We start from the raw sequence: 17,002 nt of genomic DNA on the forward strand, positions 1-17,002 counted from the left end.
GGGGTGGGTGCTGCTCACGACAGAGTCGGCCTCCCGTGCCCGCCGTCCCTGGGCTGGTGGGCCTGGCTGAGCCCCAGTCCTGTGGGTCACCTCCTGGTGCCCCTGCCTGCAGACGGACAGGCTGGCAAAGGCTGGCTGGGGAGAGGGCCTGCTGGTTGGGCGGCCAGAGGGGCCGGGACCGCCAATGGAATGCTGGAAGAAAAGAAGGGGTGGCGCTATGACAAGTGTGCCCCATCAGAATTATCCTGCTATGTACAAGTTTTATTTCACAAAACCCCTTGGCCAAACTGGTAGCTTTCATCTCGTCTCTTCCCACCCGCGCGGGAGTTGAGGAACGGGGACACGCAGCCCGCTCCTCCACTGTGACCGGCCACGCAGGCCCCCCCGGGGCCATGCAAAGCCTTCCCGATGGAGCTTTCCCACCCAGATGCCCAGAAACACAGCGGGTCACGGTGGGGCCGCCCACCTGGCGGACACCACCCAGCAGTCGCGAGGACAACTCATGCTGTCCTCAGCAGCACAGATGGAGCTGGACAGGATCATGCCCAGGGGCTGGGCCAGAAGGAAGAAGAAAAATACTGGATGTTTCACTTGCCGGCGGAGGGAAGGGAGCCAGAGAAGGGCCAGGAACAAGCGAGTGGCGGCAGGCGGCAGGCAGCCACGAGCAGGGCACGCGCTGAGGGGAGGGGCCGGTGCCGGGGCTCTGCGGGACAACAGCGACTGAGACGCAAGCACGGAGCTGCGAGTGCACGAGAAGGCGGCTCTCCCGCCCCTGGTGAGCCCGCTCGGGCGGCACCACGCGAACAGGCTCTGTGGCTTCTCTTCCAGACGATCCCTTACGTGGGGACCATTTCCGAGCAGCTGCAGCCCGGGAGCCTGGTTGTCATACGCGGCCACGTCCCCAGCGACTCCGACAGGTGAGGTCGTGGGCAGGGCGAGACGTGGTGGCCCGTCCTTTGGTGACCCTTAATGGCACCGGAAGGCGGAGGCTTTGCCCTGGGGGGCCCGACGGCCTCCGTAGCAGCCCTGGCCAAGGCGCCGTGCGACCCAAGACGGTGCTACACTCCTGCTGCCACTCAGGCTGACTTCTAGGCAGCCTCGGGCCCAGGGTCAGTGCGGGCCGTGGTGGCAGCACAACAGCGCGGGCAGCCGCTGTGCCAGGCGCCTCGGCGGTCCGCTCCAGGCTCAGGCGAGGTGCCCGGGCCAGTGTCAGCCACCTGTCGGCCACAGCGGAAACCTGCCCGTGCCGCTGGGAGACGCACGCGCCTCTGCACGCCTTTTGTGTCAGAAGTGTGGTGGCTGCTAGCCAGTGCCGTGCCGGCGTGTAGGGCAAACTCGACTGGGGTGTGCAGAGCGCGCCTCGTCAGGGCCAGCTCCCCACGGACGAGGATGGTGTCGGGAGAGCAGGGCCCGCTGTTAGCCTGGGCGCGGCTCTCAGGAGGCCTGGAAACCCTGAGTCTGGCCCCACCCCTCGGTGTGCGGCCGTGTGGCGGGGGCAGGCCAAAGACGGATGCCGGGCGCCAGGCCGCTGCAGAGCTCCCCTAGAGCGGCTGCAGCTGGGGAGACGTGGCCGCGCAGACCTGTCCTGCAGGGGCGGGCCCCCACGGAGGAGGGCCAGGCCTGGGTGCGGCGGACTGGCGGGAACATGAGGAGCGGTGGCCAGATGCTGCAGCCGCCTGCCCGCCTGCCAGGCCAGCATCCACGGCCGCCCCCGCCACTCACCGTCTTTCCTTCCTTTGTAGGTTCCAGGTGGACTTGCAGTGCGGCAGCAGCGTGAAGCCTCGGGCAGATGTGGCCTTTCACTTCAACCCACGTTTCAAAAGGGCCAACTGCATTGTGTGCAACACGCTGAAAAACGAGAAGTGGGGGTGGGAGGAGATCACGTATGACATGCCCTTCACCAAAGAGAAGTCTTTTGAAATCGTAATCATGGCGCTGAAAGACAAATTCCAGGCAGGTCTGGAGAAAGGTGTATTCCGTGGGGCCGCGGGGCCAGGGAGGCGCTCAGGCCTGCAAGCTCCCGCGCTGCCCTCCTGTCCCGGGTTGGACGCACTTTGTCTAGGCCAGGCAGGAGCCCAAGTTGGGGGCGGGGACCCCCCTGTCTGTCCCACAGGGACACTCGGGCCGGCGCGCTCTGCCGGCGCCGGCATCAGTTCACGGGCAGCCAAGCCCGCTCTGATGCGGCCCACAGGGACGCCAGGCGCAGTCGGGGTTTGCAAAGCCCAGTCCTGCACGAGGTAGTTCTCTGGCCCCGAGCGCGTGCCCCAGAGGTGCCCCAGCCAGCTTGTGGAGGGGGTTGCGGCCGCCAGGCGCCTGTGGTCCAGAGGCCCGGCAGACAGGCGTGCCTGCACACAGGCCCTGCGTGCTGTCAGGTCACGAGGGTTGCGCTGCCAGTAAAGCAGCTGCTTCCAGCCTCGGCCAGTCAGGCCACAGGGCCCCTGCGGAGAGCGGCACAAAACCAAACCATGGGAAGTATGAATCGGGCTGTTGACGGCTCCTTCCCCGGGGGTGATGTCTTCTGTGTCTCCTAGGTGGCCGTCAATGGGAAACACGTGCTGCTCTACTCCTACAGGACCAGCCCCGAGAAGATTGACACGTTGGGCATTTCCGGCAAAGTGAACATCCACTCCGTGGGCTTCCGCTTCAGCTCGGTGAGCGCCCTGCATGGCGGGGCCTGGTGACGCCTGGCGCGGGGGCAGGAGCCGTGGTCTCCTCCAGTCAGAGTAGCAGTCAGGCCTCCCTCGCTAGCGTAGCAGCGTTCGCAGGTACTCTTCAGAACAGTCGGTGCTGCTCAACCCCCCCGCGGCTTCTTACCCGAGGGCCGCAAATCTAGCATGGTGCCAACCGGAAGCCCACGTCAGTGACAGTAAACAGAGTAGCCGTTTAGCGAGAGCAGGTAGTTGTGTTGCAGAAGTCCAGGGGCTGCTCCCTCTGTTCCCTGGCGGAGTCAGTCAGCGGGCGCTGTGCACCCCGGGGTGGGTTTGCTGGTGTCAGCTGCCCCACAACACGGCGCGAATGCACTCGACGCCGGAGCCCATGTGTCCACACACTTCGTGGGTTCTTTAATGTTCGCCACTTTGGTTGGAGGGGAAAGGACTGTTGTTGGTGTATTTGTGAGCCATAATTTTCAAGCCCATTTTAAGCCCATGGCAGTTCTTTAAGTGTGTTGTGTTTAGAATTCTGATGGGGGTTAAAAATTAACTGTCTTTTCTCCAGGATTTAAGAAGTGGCCAAGCATGCAATCTGGAACTGAGAGACATTAACAGAGAAAATGTAAATATTAAACCTTTTAATGCGCCTATTTAAAATACTCTTAGATGCCATGTAGATTAGGTGACAGGTGGGTGAGTTCTGAAGTCATACTTCTTTTTTATGCACATAGAACTGGGGTGCAGGCCAGAGGTGCAGGGGGTGAGAGGCTTCCCCAGAGCAGGACAGGCGGATCCACAGAAACACTGCTGAGGGGGCAGCGGGGAGACAGGAGGAGTCTGCCGTGCCCTGGGGATCACTCCATGGCCGGGGATAGAACTTGTGAACTCTTGCCCGAGCAGCCACTGCCAGCTTCATGGTGCTGTGCTACCAGGGAGGGCTCTGAGTTATACGTTTGATAGGAGGAGTTATATTTTAGTATCGATAGGCTGGGAGTAATCACTTGACAGTCGCGCTCGAGGCGCACATTTCTGTGGTGCCGACACTGTATTTGCTGTGCTCGAGCCGTCAGCCCACCCGTCCACACCCCACTCTGCTGTAAGAGCTCCACTGCTGGCTGGAACTGACGGGGGCTGACGCCGCCGAGCAGGTGGACACCGAAAAGTCGGCACGGCGGATTGGACCGCCGCGTGGGCTCTGCACAGGCCAGTTTGTCTGCTGCGAGTGGAGAAGTGAAGCCGGACTGGACCTTCCACTCCTGTCTCGGCCCCCGGGAGCCCCTGGGGACCCCAGAGTGTGCCTGAAGCTCGGGGAGGTGCTGCCAGGCCCGTGAACCACCCCGAGGAGGCTCCCCAGCCGCCTGCTGGCAGCGGCGCCCGTCATGCTCTGTGGCAGGGGCTGTGTCACAGGAGCCATTCTCCGGATGTCCTCATTTTGCCTCTTTCCCCCACAGGTCCACAATTCTGGCATGTCACAGCTTGTAAGTATTTTTGCTGGGTCCTAACATGTGGAACCTTTTATAAAACCACCCAGCAAAGGAGCAGCTAAGCCCTGGAGACAGCTTCTCTCCCGGCCCTTATGTAGCACTGTCTCCCACAGCCTAGTAGCAGAGGAGATAGCTCTAGACTCCTCGCACCCAGAACTGTCCACACCGAGAGCGAAGGCTCGACTGCCAGTCACCCTCTGACTTGCGCCAAAACACTGCCCGTCAGCTGTCTGCCAAAGGTTCGCAGAACCCGTTTTCTCGCTCCTCTGTGGCCGAGTAAGCCTACTGGAGCCGTGCCCTCGCCCTCAGTTGGGCGCCCGCAGACACCTGTCCCCACACGCGGCCTCGCCGGCTGCGTCACACCCGCTCACCTGGCTCCAGCGCTCCTGGCTGGACCTGTCAGTAGCCTGTGTCTGACAGTCTCCATCAGACCCTTCTCCTGATGTCCTGGGGGTGACTGCGGTCTTCTTCCAGACGCTGCCGTTTGCTGCAAGGCTGAACACCCCAATGGGCCCCGGACGAACTGTCGTCATTAAAGGAGAAGTGAATGCGAATGCCAAGGGGTCAGTACCACCGAGCTGCCACGGCGTCCTCAGGGCTCCTCGGCCTAGAAGGGGTCATGCCCGTGACGCTGGTCGAGGGCCCCGAGCCGGGGAGGAGGAGGAAACGGCTTGCCGACAGCCCCGGGGCAGAGCCAGTCGAGTTCGGGCCTAATGCTCAAGGCCGGCAGCCGTGGCCACGCTGGTCAAGGCCACGTTGGTCAAGGCTGAGCTCTGGGCAGCCAACGTCAGGTGGCTTCTGTTGGAAGCTCGTGATGCGCCTCATGGTCTCTACTTGAAAAAACCCTCTCCGAGGCCTTTAGCCATCGGGACTGACGCCCCGGAGCAGCACTCAAACAGAAGGGCGCATGCAAACATGCTCAGCGCAGCCATTGCGGGACCCGTCCTTGCCGGACTGTCCTGCTCCGAGCTGCCCACACCCTCTGGACAGACCTGTAACCTCAGTGGGTGTCAGCACTGTCTCCCTCGTAACCCTCACAGGAAGGCCACCCGGGAGCCCGGGCGTGTCTGTGCTGGGCGCCTCAGCCCTGCCTGTTAGGCGCACGCACAGCTCAGTGCTCATCTCTGCGGCTCATGATTCTTTTTCTCTCCAAAGCTTTAATGTTGACCTGATATCGGGAAAGTCAAAGGACATCGCGCTCCACTTGAACCCACGCCTGAACAGCAAGGCGTTCGTCAGGAACTCCTTTCTTCAGGAGTCCTGGGGAGAGGAGGAAAGAAGTATTACCTGCTTCCCATTCAGCCCTGGGATGTACTTTGAGGTAAGACTGTTCTGTCTGAAGACTGGGTAGGAGGAAGGATTCCTGGCGGGGCACCCTGGGCACCCTTCCACTGAGCCCTCGGTGTGAGTGGCCCGGCAGTGGGGTCCACTTCGTTGTTGGAGTTAATTCCACATTCTCGGAGTAACTCGTTGGCCTGTGAGCTGCTGCGGAGTGGCATGCTGGGGAGCAGCCTCGTGACAAGAGCGTCTCGGGACTGGGGTTGGCGTCCAGCCGTGTGCACGAGACACAGGCGCCTCCTGGTGGCTGCCCTCTGGTCACGTGAGGCCTCTGTGTGGCCCTTCAGGGGCCGTAGCGCAGGTGCAGTACCCAACTGGCCCTGTCAGTGCGCCTACCCAGTGCTCAGGCCTCCCTTCTGGGCAGGAGGCATCTGGAGACGTCGTCAAATGTGCGTTCTGCGAGGGCCTGGCTCCTGCTCGGAGCTGGCACCCACCAGCCTTGTGGGCAGAGCCCCTGGCTGCACGATTTTTCCCAGTTCCCTGTGTGGCCCTGGAGTCGTCGCTGCCAATGGCCGTCGCCACTAGCTCTCCGTCTTCCCGTCGGAAGAGTTAGGGTTCTGTGTGCACAGCTCCGCCCTTGGGGAGGGCCAGGCGGGCAGCGAGGCTGGGCTGCCCCTCTGCGCGATGGAAGCCTTGGGCTTCTCCAGCGTGGTCTGAACAGGACAGAGCACCGGCCGGCACTGGGGCTGTGGAGTCCAGACACGAGGGTCAGCCGGGGACAGCGCTTCTGCGCTTGGAGTTCGGGGTGGACAGCCATGATGGGCAGCACCAGCGGTGCCGCCGTTCAGCCCTGGGACCGAACTTTCCGTCGTGGCGACCCTGGCCTGCACGTCGTTAGTGCTGCAGAGCATGGGCCTGTCCCCCGGTGTGGTGCACGCACGCGTGAAGCCGCTGTCTCTCCCTCGGCAGTCCCCTCCAGCCCCTCCCTCGTGTAGCGCAAGCGCAGGAGTTGTCTGACACCTCGGATAGCTCGTGTGGGGCCGAGTGCTGAGCTTTGAAGGGGCACTTGGGAAGCGGCCTGAGACCCAGACCTGCTGGCTGGGGGTGGGCCCGGGGCTGCCGGTTAGGCGTGCGGCACCCAGGGCTCGGAATCTGAGACTGCGTGTGGCCTGACTTGGCTGAGACCCCGGGTCTGAGGCACAAAAGTAGGGATGCACATGGCCGACAGCACCCGAGGCGGACAGTTGCCAGTGGGCACTTCTCAGGGTCTGCGGCACAGAGGTGAGTGGGCCGCGCGGGCTAGCGCCCACGCTAGGCCAAGTGCATGCTGCTCGCTTTGACACTGTTCACTGTTCGTGTGCAAAAATCACAAGGCCCTGTAGCTAACGACGCTCCTTCCCTTCAGATGATCGTTTACTGTGATGCCAGAGAATTCAAGGTGGCCATAAATGGTGTCCACAGCCTGGAGTACAGACACAGGTTTAAAGAGCTCGGCGACATCGACACGCTGGAGATCGACGGCGACATCCACCTGCTGCAAGTGAGGAGCTGGTAGCAGTCAGGACTGCACTGGCTGAAATACAGAATTGCTATGTGACTCGGTCTGGGTACAATGTCTCGCCGCCAACGCGTCGCTCGTGTCCGCGGCCGAGGGGCTTGGTGACCTGGGACTGGCGCCCGGCTGCTGTGCAGCGTTGTCCAGCAGCATGAAGACTGCGCCGCGCCCAGGCCGCTTCGCCCGTCTCCCAGCCGCCTCCTGTCTGAAGCGTGAGCGCATGCTCGCCCGGTGCTGACTGCGCTGTCAGGCAGGCGCTGGCTAGCACTGATTTCCTGGTGGGTCTAATTATGGCCACCAGGTCTCCTGCTCTTAGAATCTTCTTGCTCTGCCACTGTGCCACGTTTCCCTACAGACGTCACATAAGCTCACCACGAACCTGACAGGCCACTTCCCGATGACATCACTTAGAGAAGGCACTGCTCGCGCTGAAATGACAACTGTCCACTGGGTTCTGATGACTTACAGCAGGCACTTCTTTTGCATAACTGTTTAGGCTCATGAGCATTACCGAGTAAAGCACATTATGAAATCTGAGCACAGCACAAAGATCAAAGCCAAAAGCCACCCACACCCAGCAGGGCGGTGCCGTTAGCTCTGCGGGCCTGTAGGCCTGGCGTCTGTGCCGGCTTTAGACTGTCCGCATGCAGGGAGTCACAGGCCTCCGGGCTCCTATAGAGCATTAAAAGCAGATGATTTCAATTTCTAGAATGTTCATGGTTAACGAAGCCCCGTGATGGCCATTTTAATGATAGTTTATAACGCAGGCGCTGTCAGAGGCTGCCTGCTGGATGGCCCTGCGAGGCCGAGGGCGAGCTAGCGGCCAGCCTCCCCCCTCAGAGGTTCGAGCTGTATCATTAGCAGCTGAGATTGAAACACTGTTCTCCTTCAAGTGATTAAAAGCAAACCTGTGTCAGCAAGTTCTAACTGTTGCGTTTCTGTAATTTGTTCTATTCTTTGAAGCAGGATGGCAGAAGTCCTCGCTACAGAGTACCTACAGGTCAGATCTTGTTACAGGAAATTTCAAAGGTTTGGAAGGGGACGGAAAGAGCTAACACGCAGTAATTTTATCTCCTCCATCTGCTGCGCTGAATTTGCCAAGATTTAGGAATGTTTCCATCAAACTTGGCGAGGTATGGTTCGTGCCCATATACTGAAAACACATCACCATCTTTTTAGTGCCCACTGTAGAAATTTCCAGTCTTTCTTCACATCTTCTCATGTGACTTTATTATGCTGCGTCCCGCCGGCTCCCAAAACCATGGGGATGGAGAGGGGTGAGCTAGCTGTAGACGGTGCTAGAATGCCCCCAGGTGGTGGCTATTTCTCCTTCCATCAGGACATCAGAGAACATGACCAAGATGCTGCAACTTAGGCAAAACCACAGAGTGCTTAACACCGTTTCCTTGGAGTCTTAAAGTTTCCATCTTTCTTTTACTTGGAGGTATAATTCAGGCAAAATTAATTCTTTGACCACATAAACATAAAATCTTAAGATAGTTTTTGGGTAGATGCTACAGCATATGAATGAGTCATAGCGCTGTTTCTTTACAAGTATGCAAGCTATTTCTAAGCTGCAAGTCAGCTTTCTTGCAGCAGTTCTACACAAAATTTTTATATTAATTAGATCAAAGGATTTAAAAATCAATTTGGACATTCTATGGGATAGTTCTTAGAGTCCTTAAATAAAAATGACGAATAAAAACGCCTAAAATAAAGGCGTGTATGATCAGAGTTCCTACACTACCTTCCCTGTGGCTCAGTACGAGTGCGCGTCAGTTCGCTCTGGAAGCCATACTCTTGAGATGCGCTTAAGGAGCTCGGTTACCACCCATGGGAACGTGGTCCTTTCTAACCCTGGAGGAGACCCTCCGTGCTCCCCAGTGTTTCTGTGCCCCTTCTATCTGGGGGTGGCTTTATGAACAGCCTGTTGCCCCACTAGCCCCTGCCCCCCAAAAAGACAAGAGACGCCCAGAGTCCCGAGCGGAGGACGCTCCCCCGGCCTCCCTGGCGCCACACTGCTGAGGGCCGGGGGTCCTCGCCCAGCGAGAGAAGCAAACGTGCAGATGACGTCACAGCTGAGCGCTCTTGCTGCAGTGCCGCCATTCGCTCACGGAGCACGTGGGAGAGCGTGAGCAAGGAGCCGCGGGCGCTCCGCCAACATGTCTGCTACCGCTACAGAGCGGGCGAGCCCGTGCCACACCAGTCTGCGTAGAGAAGCCACGTGTCCATTGCTTCCTCGTGTCTGCACAACCGGCAGCAGAGGCTTACGCCAACCAGGCGTCAGGGTGCCAACAGTAACATGGTGCCGGGCACCTGAGGGTGGCAGTGAGCACGGGTGCTGGGCGGCGTGAACCCCAACTGGCCTCAGAAGTAGCTCTGGAGCGGCTCGCCCAGGATCGTCTCCAGCTGCTGAATCGTCTTTTGGCACTGACGTTCCACCTCTTCACACTCGTCTGAAAGGAAACCCAAATTCAGTGAGTCCTTCGGCAACTTCTCAGTCAAGAACAGACAGCACCTCTTCACACGCTTCTGTCGCGCCTTCATTTCCCTCTTAGTGGCTGAGTTCGGGAGGCTGCCTTAGAGCCCCGAAGCAGCATCACACAGAGCCGCGCCTTTCAGCTCACAGGCCCCCTCCCCCCCCACATAAAAACCAAAGCAGAGGCCTCCCCAGGGGGCAAAGGGGTGAGTCCCAGCACCGCAGGACCTCAGGGCGCAGCAGCCCTCCTGTCTCCCGGCTGCCCCCTCAGCAGTGGGTTTCAGGGGATCCGTCTGTTCTGTTCCCCACTGTGTCTCTGGGGCGTCCTCTCACTCCCTCCTTTCCTGTACCCCAGTTCTTGTGTCCACAAAAAAATCGTAAAGAAAAACCACCACAGCAGAACACAATCTGCCAGATAAGCCCTGAACACACGTTTCCTTGCCCCCTGCCCCTCGTGGCACGGGGGTGTGCTGTCACTGCCGGGGCATGTGGCCCACAGAGCACACCGTGCAGCTGGGCTGTGCGGACCAGCAGCTGCATTCCCGGCACCCCGTGACCTTCCAGAATATTCGTTCCTCTTGAGTTTCTGATTTTCTCCACTGTATAGCAGGGGAGGGGCAGACACCCTGCTGGGCACCTGACGCTGGCCGCCTTGTCCGTGCCTGGGCTTCTCTCCTTAACCCGCCCTGGGAGCCAGATGCTCCACTGGGCTAACAGACGAGCCGAGGGGACCAGCATTACAGCTGCTGCCCACTGTCACGACAGCACACGGGAGTGGACAGTAAGAGCACGCGGTCAGCAAGGCCTCAAGCGGCCGCTGCCCCTACCAGAGCAGGTGTCCGGCCTCCTGTAGCCGCCCCAGCTGGCCGCAGGGCACGGGGCCGGGCCACGCCTCGCAGTGCCAGGCCCGGTGACGCCAGCGGTGGCATGCTCACCGGGCGTTCTTTATGCGTTTACTGCAGTGACTTCTTAATAGCCCGGGAATTACCTTCCATCAGTTCAGCCAAGAAAGGAATGGATTCTGGTAGCAAGACAATGTAGTTCTCCTTCAGTTTTTCAGCCAGCGCTAGCACGGTAATCAGAGCAGCAAATCGAACCTGTAAGGAACCAAATGTAATGAGGACACAACACCCCTGTGACGGGCGTATGATCTCGACCAGCGTATCTGGAGACAAACCCCGGCTTTCTAAACTGAGCGTCACTTCATGAGTTCATTTCACCTGGCGCCCAGCTTTGACTTGAGCCTACCAGTTTCTTTAGCAACCTGGGATCTGCATGATACGACATCCTTGTAAATCAAGTGTTTTTCAAACTTGTCCCAGGACTAAATTTGACTTTTCTAAGTACCATTTTCCTGAAAATATAAAGTGCGCAGCAAACTCAAACATGTCGCCGGCTTTCTGGGCACCAGCGGCCACGCCCGCCTTGCCCTCAGTCGCCCATGCGGCACACGGCCGCCCCCCAGTACATGAGGCGCCACGCGGCCGTCACCTCCACACTGGACTGGCGCACACGCCCAGCGGCCACGCCGCGCAGCTGCGGGAGCCAAAGGGAAACAGAGATGACCCCACTGAGCTCTCCGTGGCCAGGAGGGCGTGCGTCTGCGACGGTTCGCAGCCAAAAGCGCTGGTCGTCTTTCTGCTTCTGAACAATTTAAGAGCATTTAGACAGAGCAAAGCAACTGTTGTTAATCCTACCTCTGTGCAATCATAATTTTCTTAATGATATAAATCAAAATACAAAACGAGTCTAATGCTGCTCCTGAACAATCTATCCCATGTCTGGGGAGGTTCATCACAGTAACCCCATTGCTCTTGTTATCTCCTAATAAATGCCAATAAGTCAACTAGTAAGTCACCAATATCCAGTAAGTAAGTAAATCGATGGACATAATTCTGCTGGACCCACTATGGGGTGTGAACCCCCAGTCAGGCTCCCCGCGTGCATCCCCCTCCACCACTACCGCTCACCGTTTGTTAGCAACAAGCCCCTGGTGTACAATCCCCAGCGGTGAGCAGGACACCCCTACCGCACAGGGCTGCTCTGCACAGGTCATGTCTCTGGGGATGTGGCGTTCGCGTGGTGCGTTAAGAACACAGGGAGCTACTTTCGGTCTCTTTAAGATCCAAAGGCACTCAGCAGTACCAGCCCCATCCAGCACCATGCCTCACACATGAGGGCCGGGAGATGCTGCCACTTACCCGTGGCCTGTAAGTGAAAACCCAGCACCGCGCCGGGGGCGTCTGCCTCTGCCTGGCCCCGAGACAGCAGTGACACCTGTCCCTGCCAGCCCGTGGCGGGCCTAGACCCATGGCAGCTGCAAGGCCGTCAGGCGTCAGGTGCACCCCGGTCTGAGCGCAGCCCTAACCTTGGGTGAGGAGTCTCTCGTCTTGAGCAGAATCTGGTAGTTGAGTGGTTTCCAGAGCGAGTCGTCCGCCATGGCCACTGAGAACTGAGCAATGCACGGGATCAACTGCCTCGTCACCCGCTCCTGGAACTTCTCTTCTCCTCCCAGCCTGTTTTCCAGCTATGAAGAGTGAGCAAGAACTTTCAGCAGCAGGTCTCACCTCCTCTTCGCGTCACAAAATACCCAATGTGTGAGTGCTTCACCACCCGCTTCAAGACGTCAAGGCTTAAGGCCAGCCGCTGTTCTGTACTGTCTTTAGAACACAGGCACCACACCAGGGGACGCCAGCGGCCTCTCGGCCCCGAGCTGCACCCTCCATCTAGGAGAACAGCTTCCAGAGGGAGGCGGGGTCTCAGTAAGTCCAGGTTTAAAAGTTAAAATCTCAACCACTAAGCAGACGTGCCGAGTTAGCTCACGGAGAGCCGGGTGCAGGCGTGTGCCGTGTGAAGGTGCTGAGCACCAGGGTGGCCGTTCAGAGGCCCGGAGAAAAGAGCCCAATGAAGGGTCCTTTTAGCAGATATAAGCCTGCAAGAGTCTAGGGGGCCACCCCCCTTCACCACAAGATGCTTCAAGCCGGTTACCTGGTCCACCAGGGGCATCATCAGGGCTTCTGCGCGCTCTTTACTTACAAAACGCTGGGTATCAAAAAGGAAGATTTTATACAGACAGTTCAAGATAAACTCTAAGAGCAAGCAGCACTTTTCAGGGTCATTTTCAGAGTCAAAAAATGCTTCATCTGTAGATAGGAGAAGAAAAAAGAGAAAAAATGAATCTCACAACCTAGCTGCCACTGCTCACACTATTCAGAGCCCACAGTTGGGCCTCGCTGGCAGCGCGGCGATTTGAAGCACAGCACCTGGAAGCTGGCCACAGCCACTGCAGCACCAGTTCGATCCCCAGCCAGGGAGGGACCCCAGGGCCAGCAGACCCCTCCTGTCTCCCCACTGCCCCCTCAGCAGTGTACTGTCAGTCTGCCTGCTCTGCTCCCTGTTCTGTCTCTGGCGAATCCTCTCACCCCCTACCCCAGTTCTGTATGCATAAGTGAATCTTTCGGGGGAAAAAAAAAAAGACAAGCCCCACAATCAAGAAGGCTCTTTAAGTGATCCTGAAGTAGTTTATCCAGATGAAGACAGGCTGCAAATAAAACGACAGTCTCTCTGGTAAGCAATTCCTGCTTTCAGGACTAAGAGTTCCAGGGTTCACTGCTGAGTCTGACAAGCTCAGTCACCAGCTACCAGTGAGCTGCTCACGGAAGAACAAGCAGCTGTGACGCGACAGCGGTGCACAGGCATGCCGTCTGCTCCTTCCAGGTGAGTCGATGCGTTAATGACACGGCGTGGTGCTGGCACATTTCGACACCCAGCAACTGACTGTGAGGTAAAAAACGCATCCTCCACAGCCTCAAGCATCTTCCAGATCTTGCTCTCACTCATTGCACCTTGTGTGTAAGGCGCACATGTCATGGTGTTGACGGAAATGGAGTCAGCTACCAACCTGTTTTGGAGATGTTCACCTGGTTCAGGGTATCAGCAAAAGGCTTCACCAAGTGGCCCGCAAAGAGAGTAAAAAGCCCTTTCAGCTTCTCAGCGATGCAGTCTGCCAAGTGGCAGAAGGTCAGCAGCCTGTCCTTGGGGGCATCTTCTGCTTTAGCCCAGTCAAACAGCTAGAAAACAAAGCACAGGCGTGTCCATGCCACACCCTGCTGCTCGCCTACCTGAGCACAGCAGACAGGGAGGGGAACACCCACCTTGAAGAACAGGGGTCTGAACGTGACTTCAGAAAGCTTCACCACCATGGCCACTAGACAGTCAATGATACAATTCTCTGTTTTTCTAATTTCTTCCAGATCATTCTGAAAACAGAAGAGCCAATTTATCAGCCAGAGGACAGTCATCTAGCGCTAGATGATTTCTCAGGTTCAACAGGTTATACAGCGAGACTTTTCTCTGATGCTGAAAAGGTGACTTTAGGGTTCGGGGAGTGGCCTGTGCTCACCTCGGGGTGCTGTGCTCGGAAGTCCAGGGCTTCCAAGAAAAACACCGTGAGCTGAGACTGATGGGAGGTGAGCTCTTCCTTCTTCATGGTCCCGATGTGGTCTCGCAGGATGCTCATAAACGGGCCCATGTGATTCTGCCAGACACAGCAAAGAGACAAGCTTGTTATCTTCTGGAGCCCAACAATGCAGTGCAAAGGAAAAAGGAACCCCATTCTTGAAATGAAAATTTCAATGCCATGTCTCCCTTCTCCAGAGGCGAACCCCCTCGAGGAGCTGACCTTCCAGTTCTTCTCAATGTGCTTGTAAGTCCTGTTGACGGCTGGCAGAAAGACTCGGGAGGAGAGCTTGGTGGCCAGTGTCTTCTTGACAGACAGGAGACGGACGTTGGCCTGGGAGGCAGTACCCAACTCACTGGTGATCTTCTCCAAGTGAATCACCTAGAGCGTCAGAACAGTGGCCACGGTCACGTGGGCGCTCACTGGGAACATCACCGCGCGAAGCCGAGTGGTGGGCCCGAGCTCAGCGCCAACGCCTCTAAACCAGGTCCCGTTAAAGCCAAGCCAGGAGTCTGTAGGGAAAATAGGCCGACACCACTTCCTCCACCTGGAGCCAGGATGTAAGAAACATGGAGGCAACGGGCAAAGGGCCCTGACTGAGGCTCCCTCAGCCCGGGAATCGGGACTGGGAGAAGAGCCTTTCCTGGGACATGTTGACTCCCGGGCTCTGGCTGTAGTGGGAGGCTTGGCGACAGCATTGGCATTAGGTCACTTAGCTTCAAATCCCGCCAGTGGGGAAGTGCACAGCAGGGACCTGACTCTGGGCGCTTTCTAGTCAGAAGGCCACGTGCCTCGTGCCTGCTGCTAAGTAACACTGAACTGTGTGCAGGATTCTGCCTTCAGAACCAAGAAACCTTTTACACTAGAAGCAAAAGCTACAAAAATCGCTCCAAGACAGTTCTAGCAGCCTAACTCCAAACACGTCTCAGCAGGAAGAAAATCAGTAACTACATTCTGCAAAGTGAACAAAGAGCCTCAAGAAGAAGTGATGCCCTGACCAGCGTCCCAGTGAAGCAGGAGGGACGAGGGGTAAGGACACACGCTTCACAGGACAAGGACGCCAGAAACGCTCTTCCTGTGACGGCAGCTGAGCCCTGCAAGAACCAACGCAAGCGTGGCGTCCGTCATCTCCCTCCCCGCCGCCCACTGTGCCATGGCCACGCTGGTCACCTGAGTCAGGACGCCGTCCAGGTAGGGGCTGATGAAGTGGGGCAGTGTCTCCACGACCTTCTGCAGGGCCGCCAGGGCGCTGAGCAGATAGATCTCACCCGAGACCAGCTCGCTGGTGTTCCTCAGGATTCTCAACAACGCGGGCATCAGGCTGGAGAGGAAAGCAGGCTGGAGATGACAAACCCTGCACGCCGCCCTTCCCTCACAGCCACAAAACACCACCCAGGCTGCTGTGTCTGAGCCCCGTGCCGCCAGGGCTGCTGCGCCAAGGCGTGTGCCGGGCCGGGCACTGGGGAGTCTGCTCGTGCCTGACAGGGCCCGCGGGGCCGTCTCAGCAGCCCACCACTGCCACCGTGAACACCAGAGGGGGACAACGGGCTGCGGTGGTGTGGGGCTGTGGCTGCCAAGTGGGGCCCCGCGAGAGTGTCCTCTAGGGCTTCCCAGCCAGCACCGCCAAGGAGAGTGAGCAGCAAACATGAAGGTGCTCTCCAGTCTGGAGGCAAGGCCGTTTCTTCGGTAACGCGTTCTGTGTAACTTGACTTAGAGGCCAAAGAACAGGTCCCTGAGCATCTCCACTCCGCATCCCACCAACCTGCTGGCGCTGCGTACCTGGGGAGCTGAGGGACGGCCCGCGCCTCCAGGGTGCTGGCCACCTCGGCCACACACAGCAGGGCACTGCCCCACACGTTCTTGTCCTCCGTGGTTTGCGGAGAGACCAGTTTCACCGCCGCGTTTAGCACCGGGACAAAGGACTCCGGACGCTCGGCGCCGAAGTTCTTGCACAAAAGCTTTAGGGTGTACAAAGCTGTCTGCCTGTTGACTGCTTGCTCTTCTAATGCCTTTTTTTTATGTTGCACAATGGCCAGGAGAACTGGAATCAGTTTCAGGAAACGGAAGACCTAGAGGAAAGCCAACCCAGATTAAACTGACAAAGCGACGCTGACCTGCGTGCCCGCTTGCGCTGCGGCCGCTGCGTGGCCATCACGCCCACCGCGACTGCTTCACTGCTCGCTTACCGCGAAGCAGGCGTGTGCGGGCTGCTGCTTCCTTTGCAGTTTGGGGTAGGACAGGGTAAGAATGGCACTTAAATTAAGGCAACACGTGGTCCACAATAAGCAGAAGTCCGTCAGGCTTACAGAGGAAAATCCCACCCACAATCACACGCAAAGACCAAACTGGGGGATTTAGCCACGGACCAAGACTGGCGCCCTGCGGGCGTGTTCAGGGGACCGGCCATGCTCGGACTGCGGCTCGGGACATTGCTAGAGCAATGTACAGATTCAGTGGGGTCCGAGGCAGACTCAAACGCCACTCTCACAGAAGTAGCCAGAACAGCCCAACACTTTTCTGGGACCACGAGGCCTCAAGAAGCCAAATAAGATTGTGTGCGCGGAGAGCGAAAAGCTCGCAGGAGGTGCCGCGCCCAGCCAACACTGCTGCAGGATGTGGGTACCAGCGCCGCGCAGTGCGGCTCACCAAGGCGCAGGGACCCTGCACGGAGCGGAACCAGCGCCGGCCGGGCGCTGTGCTCAGACCCTCCATGTGGGGCCAAGGATGTGTGGGGAGAGGCCGTCTCTGCACCTCAGCAGACGGGGTTGGTTAGAGAAACGGGACAGACCCGCGGAAGAGCGAAAATGTGCCAGCTCCCTCACAGCAGCCACAAAGACTCCCGCAGAATGGGCCGGCAGCCCCATGACCCCGGAAGTGAAAGCCCCGGGGGAAGCCAGCACGCTCCCTGGCCGCACTGTCCCCAGCGACCACCCCAAACACAAACACCAGGCCGCTGCTGTGGCCTGGCACTCACGCAGGCTGTGTTCTAGCTTGACAAGATAAAAGGGTCATCTCAGCAAGAAACAGCTCTCCTAGAGGCGGCTCTAGGCCCAGCGCGGCGTCCCATCCGGTAGTGCGCGCTTGGCGAGATCCCCG

General features: G+C 58.4%; 2 protein-coding genes across 3 annotated transcripts in view; one reads left to right on the plus strand and one right to left on the minus strand.

Moving 5' to 3' along the window:
* The first annotated feature begins 264 nt into the window (after window positions 1–264).
* LGALS8 (lectin, galactoside-binding, soluble, 8) lies at window positions 265–7,888 on the plus strand. 2 transcript variants are annotated; one of them, XM_012730957.1, is made up of 9 exons: window positions 265–917; window positions 1,743–1,953; window positions 2,532–2,651; window positions 3,217–3,273; window positions 4,103–4,129; window positions 4,249–4,374; window positions 4,610–4,698; window positions 5,291–5,456; window positions 6,819–7,888. In XM_012730957.1, the coding sequence occupies exons 1-9, from the start codon at window positions 409–411 to the stop codon at window positions 6,966–6,968; spliced, it is 1,455 nt and encodes a 484-aa protein (XP_012586411.1). In that variant the 5' UTR covers window positions 265–408; the 3' UTR covers window positions 6,969–7,888. The 2 variants fall into 2 exon arrangements, with proteins under 2 accessions (XP_012586411.1, XP_012586410.1); XM_012730956.1 differs by lacking the exon at window positions 4,249–4,374 and having other exon boundaries at window positions 269–917.
* A 90-nt stretch (window positions 7,889–7,978) lies between these two features.
* Window positions 7,979–17,002, minus strand: part of HEATR1 (HEAT repeat containing 1) — a 35,253-nt gene continuing 26,229 nt past the window's right edge. The window contains exons 33-42 of the mRNA XM_012730955.1: window positions 15,686–15,975; window positions 15,077–15,227; window positions 14,129–14,287; window positions 13,850–13,984; window positions 13,602–13,706; window positions 13,349–13,517; window positions 12,436–12,590; window positions 11,816–11,974; window positions 10,436–10,544; window positions 7,979–9,424 (exon numbers count right to left, since the gene is read on the minus strand). Of these exons, the coding sequence (XP_012586409.1) occupies window positions 9,336–9,424; window positions 10,436–10,544; window positions 11,816–11,974; window positions 12,436–12,590; window positions 13,349–13,517; window positions 13,602–13,706; window positions 13,850–13,984; window positions 14,129–14,287; window positions 15,077–15,227; window positions 15,686–15,975 (1,521 nt within the window). The 3' untranslated portion in view covers window positions 7,979–9,335. The remainder of the gene's footprint in view (window positions 9,425–10,435; window positions 10,545–11,815; window positions 11,975–12,435; window positions 12,591–13,348; window positions 13,518–13,601; window positions 13,707–13,849; window positions 13,985–14,128; window positions 14,288–15,076; window positions 15,228–15,685; window positions 15,976–17,002) is intronic.

The sequence above is a fragment of the Condylura cristata genome, unplaced genomic scaffold, assembly GCF_000260355.1.
Source record: "Condylura cristata isolate star-nosed mole 26May11 unplaced genomic scaffold, ConCri1.0 scaffold00029, whole genome shotgun sequence".
Taxonomy (NCBI): domain Eukaryota; kingdom Metazoa; phylum Chordata; class Mammalia; order Eulipotyphla; family Talpidae; genus Condylura; species Condylura cristata.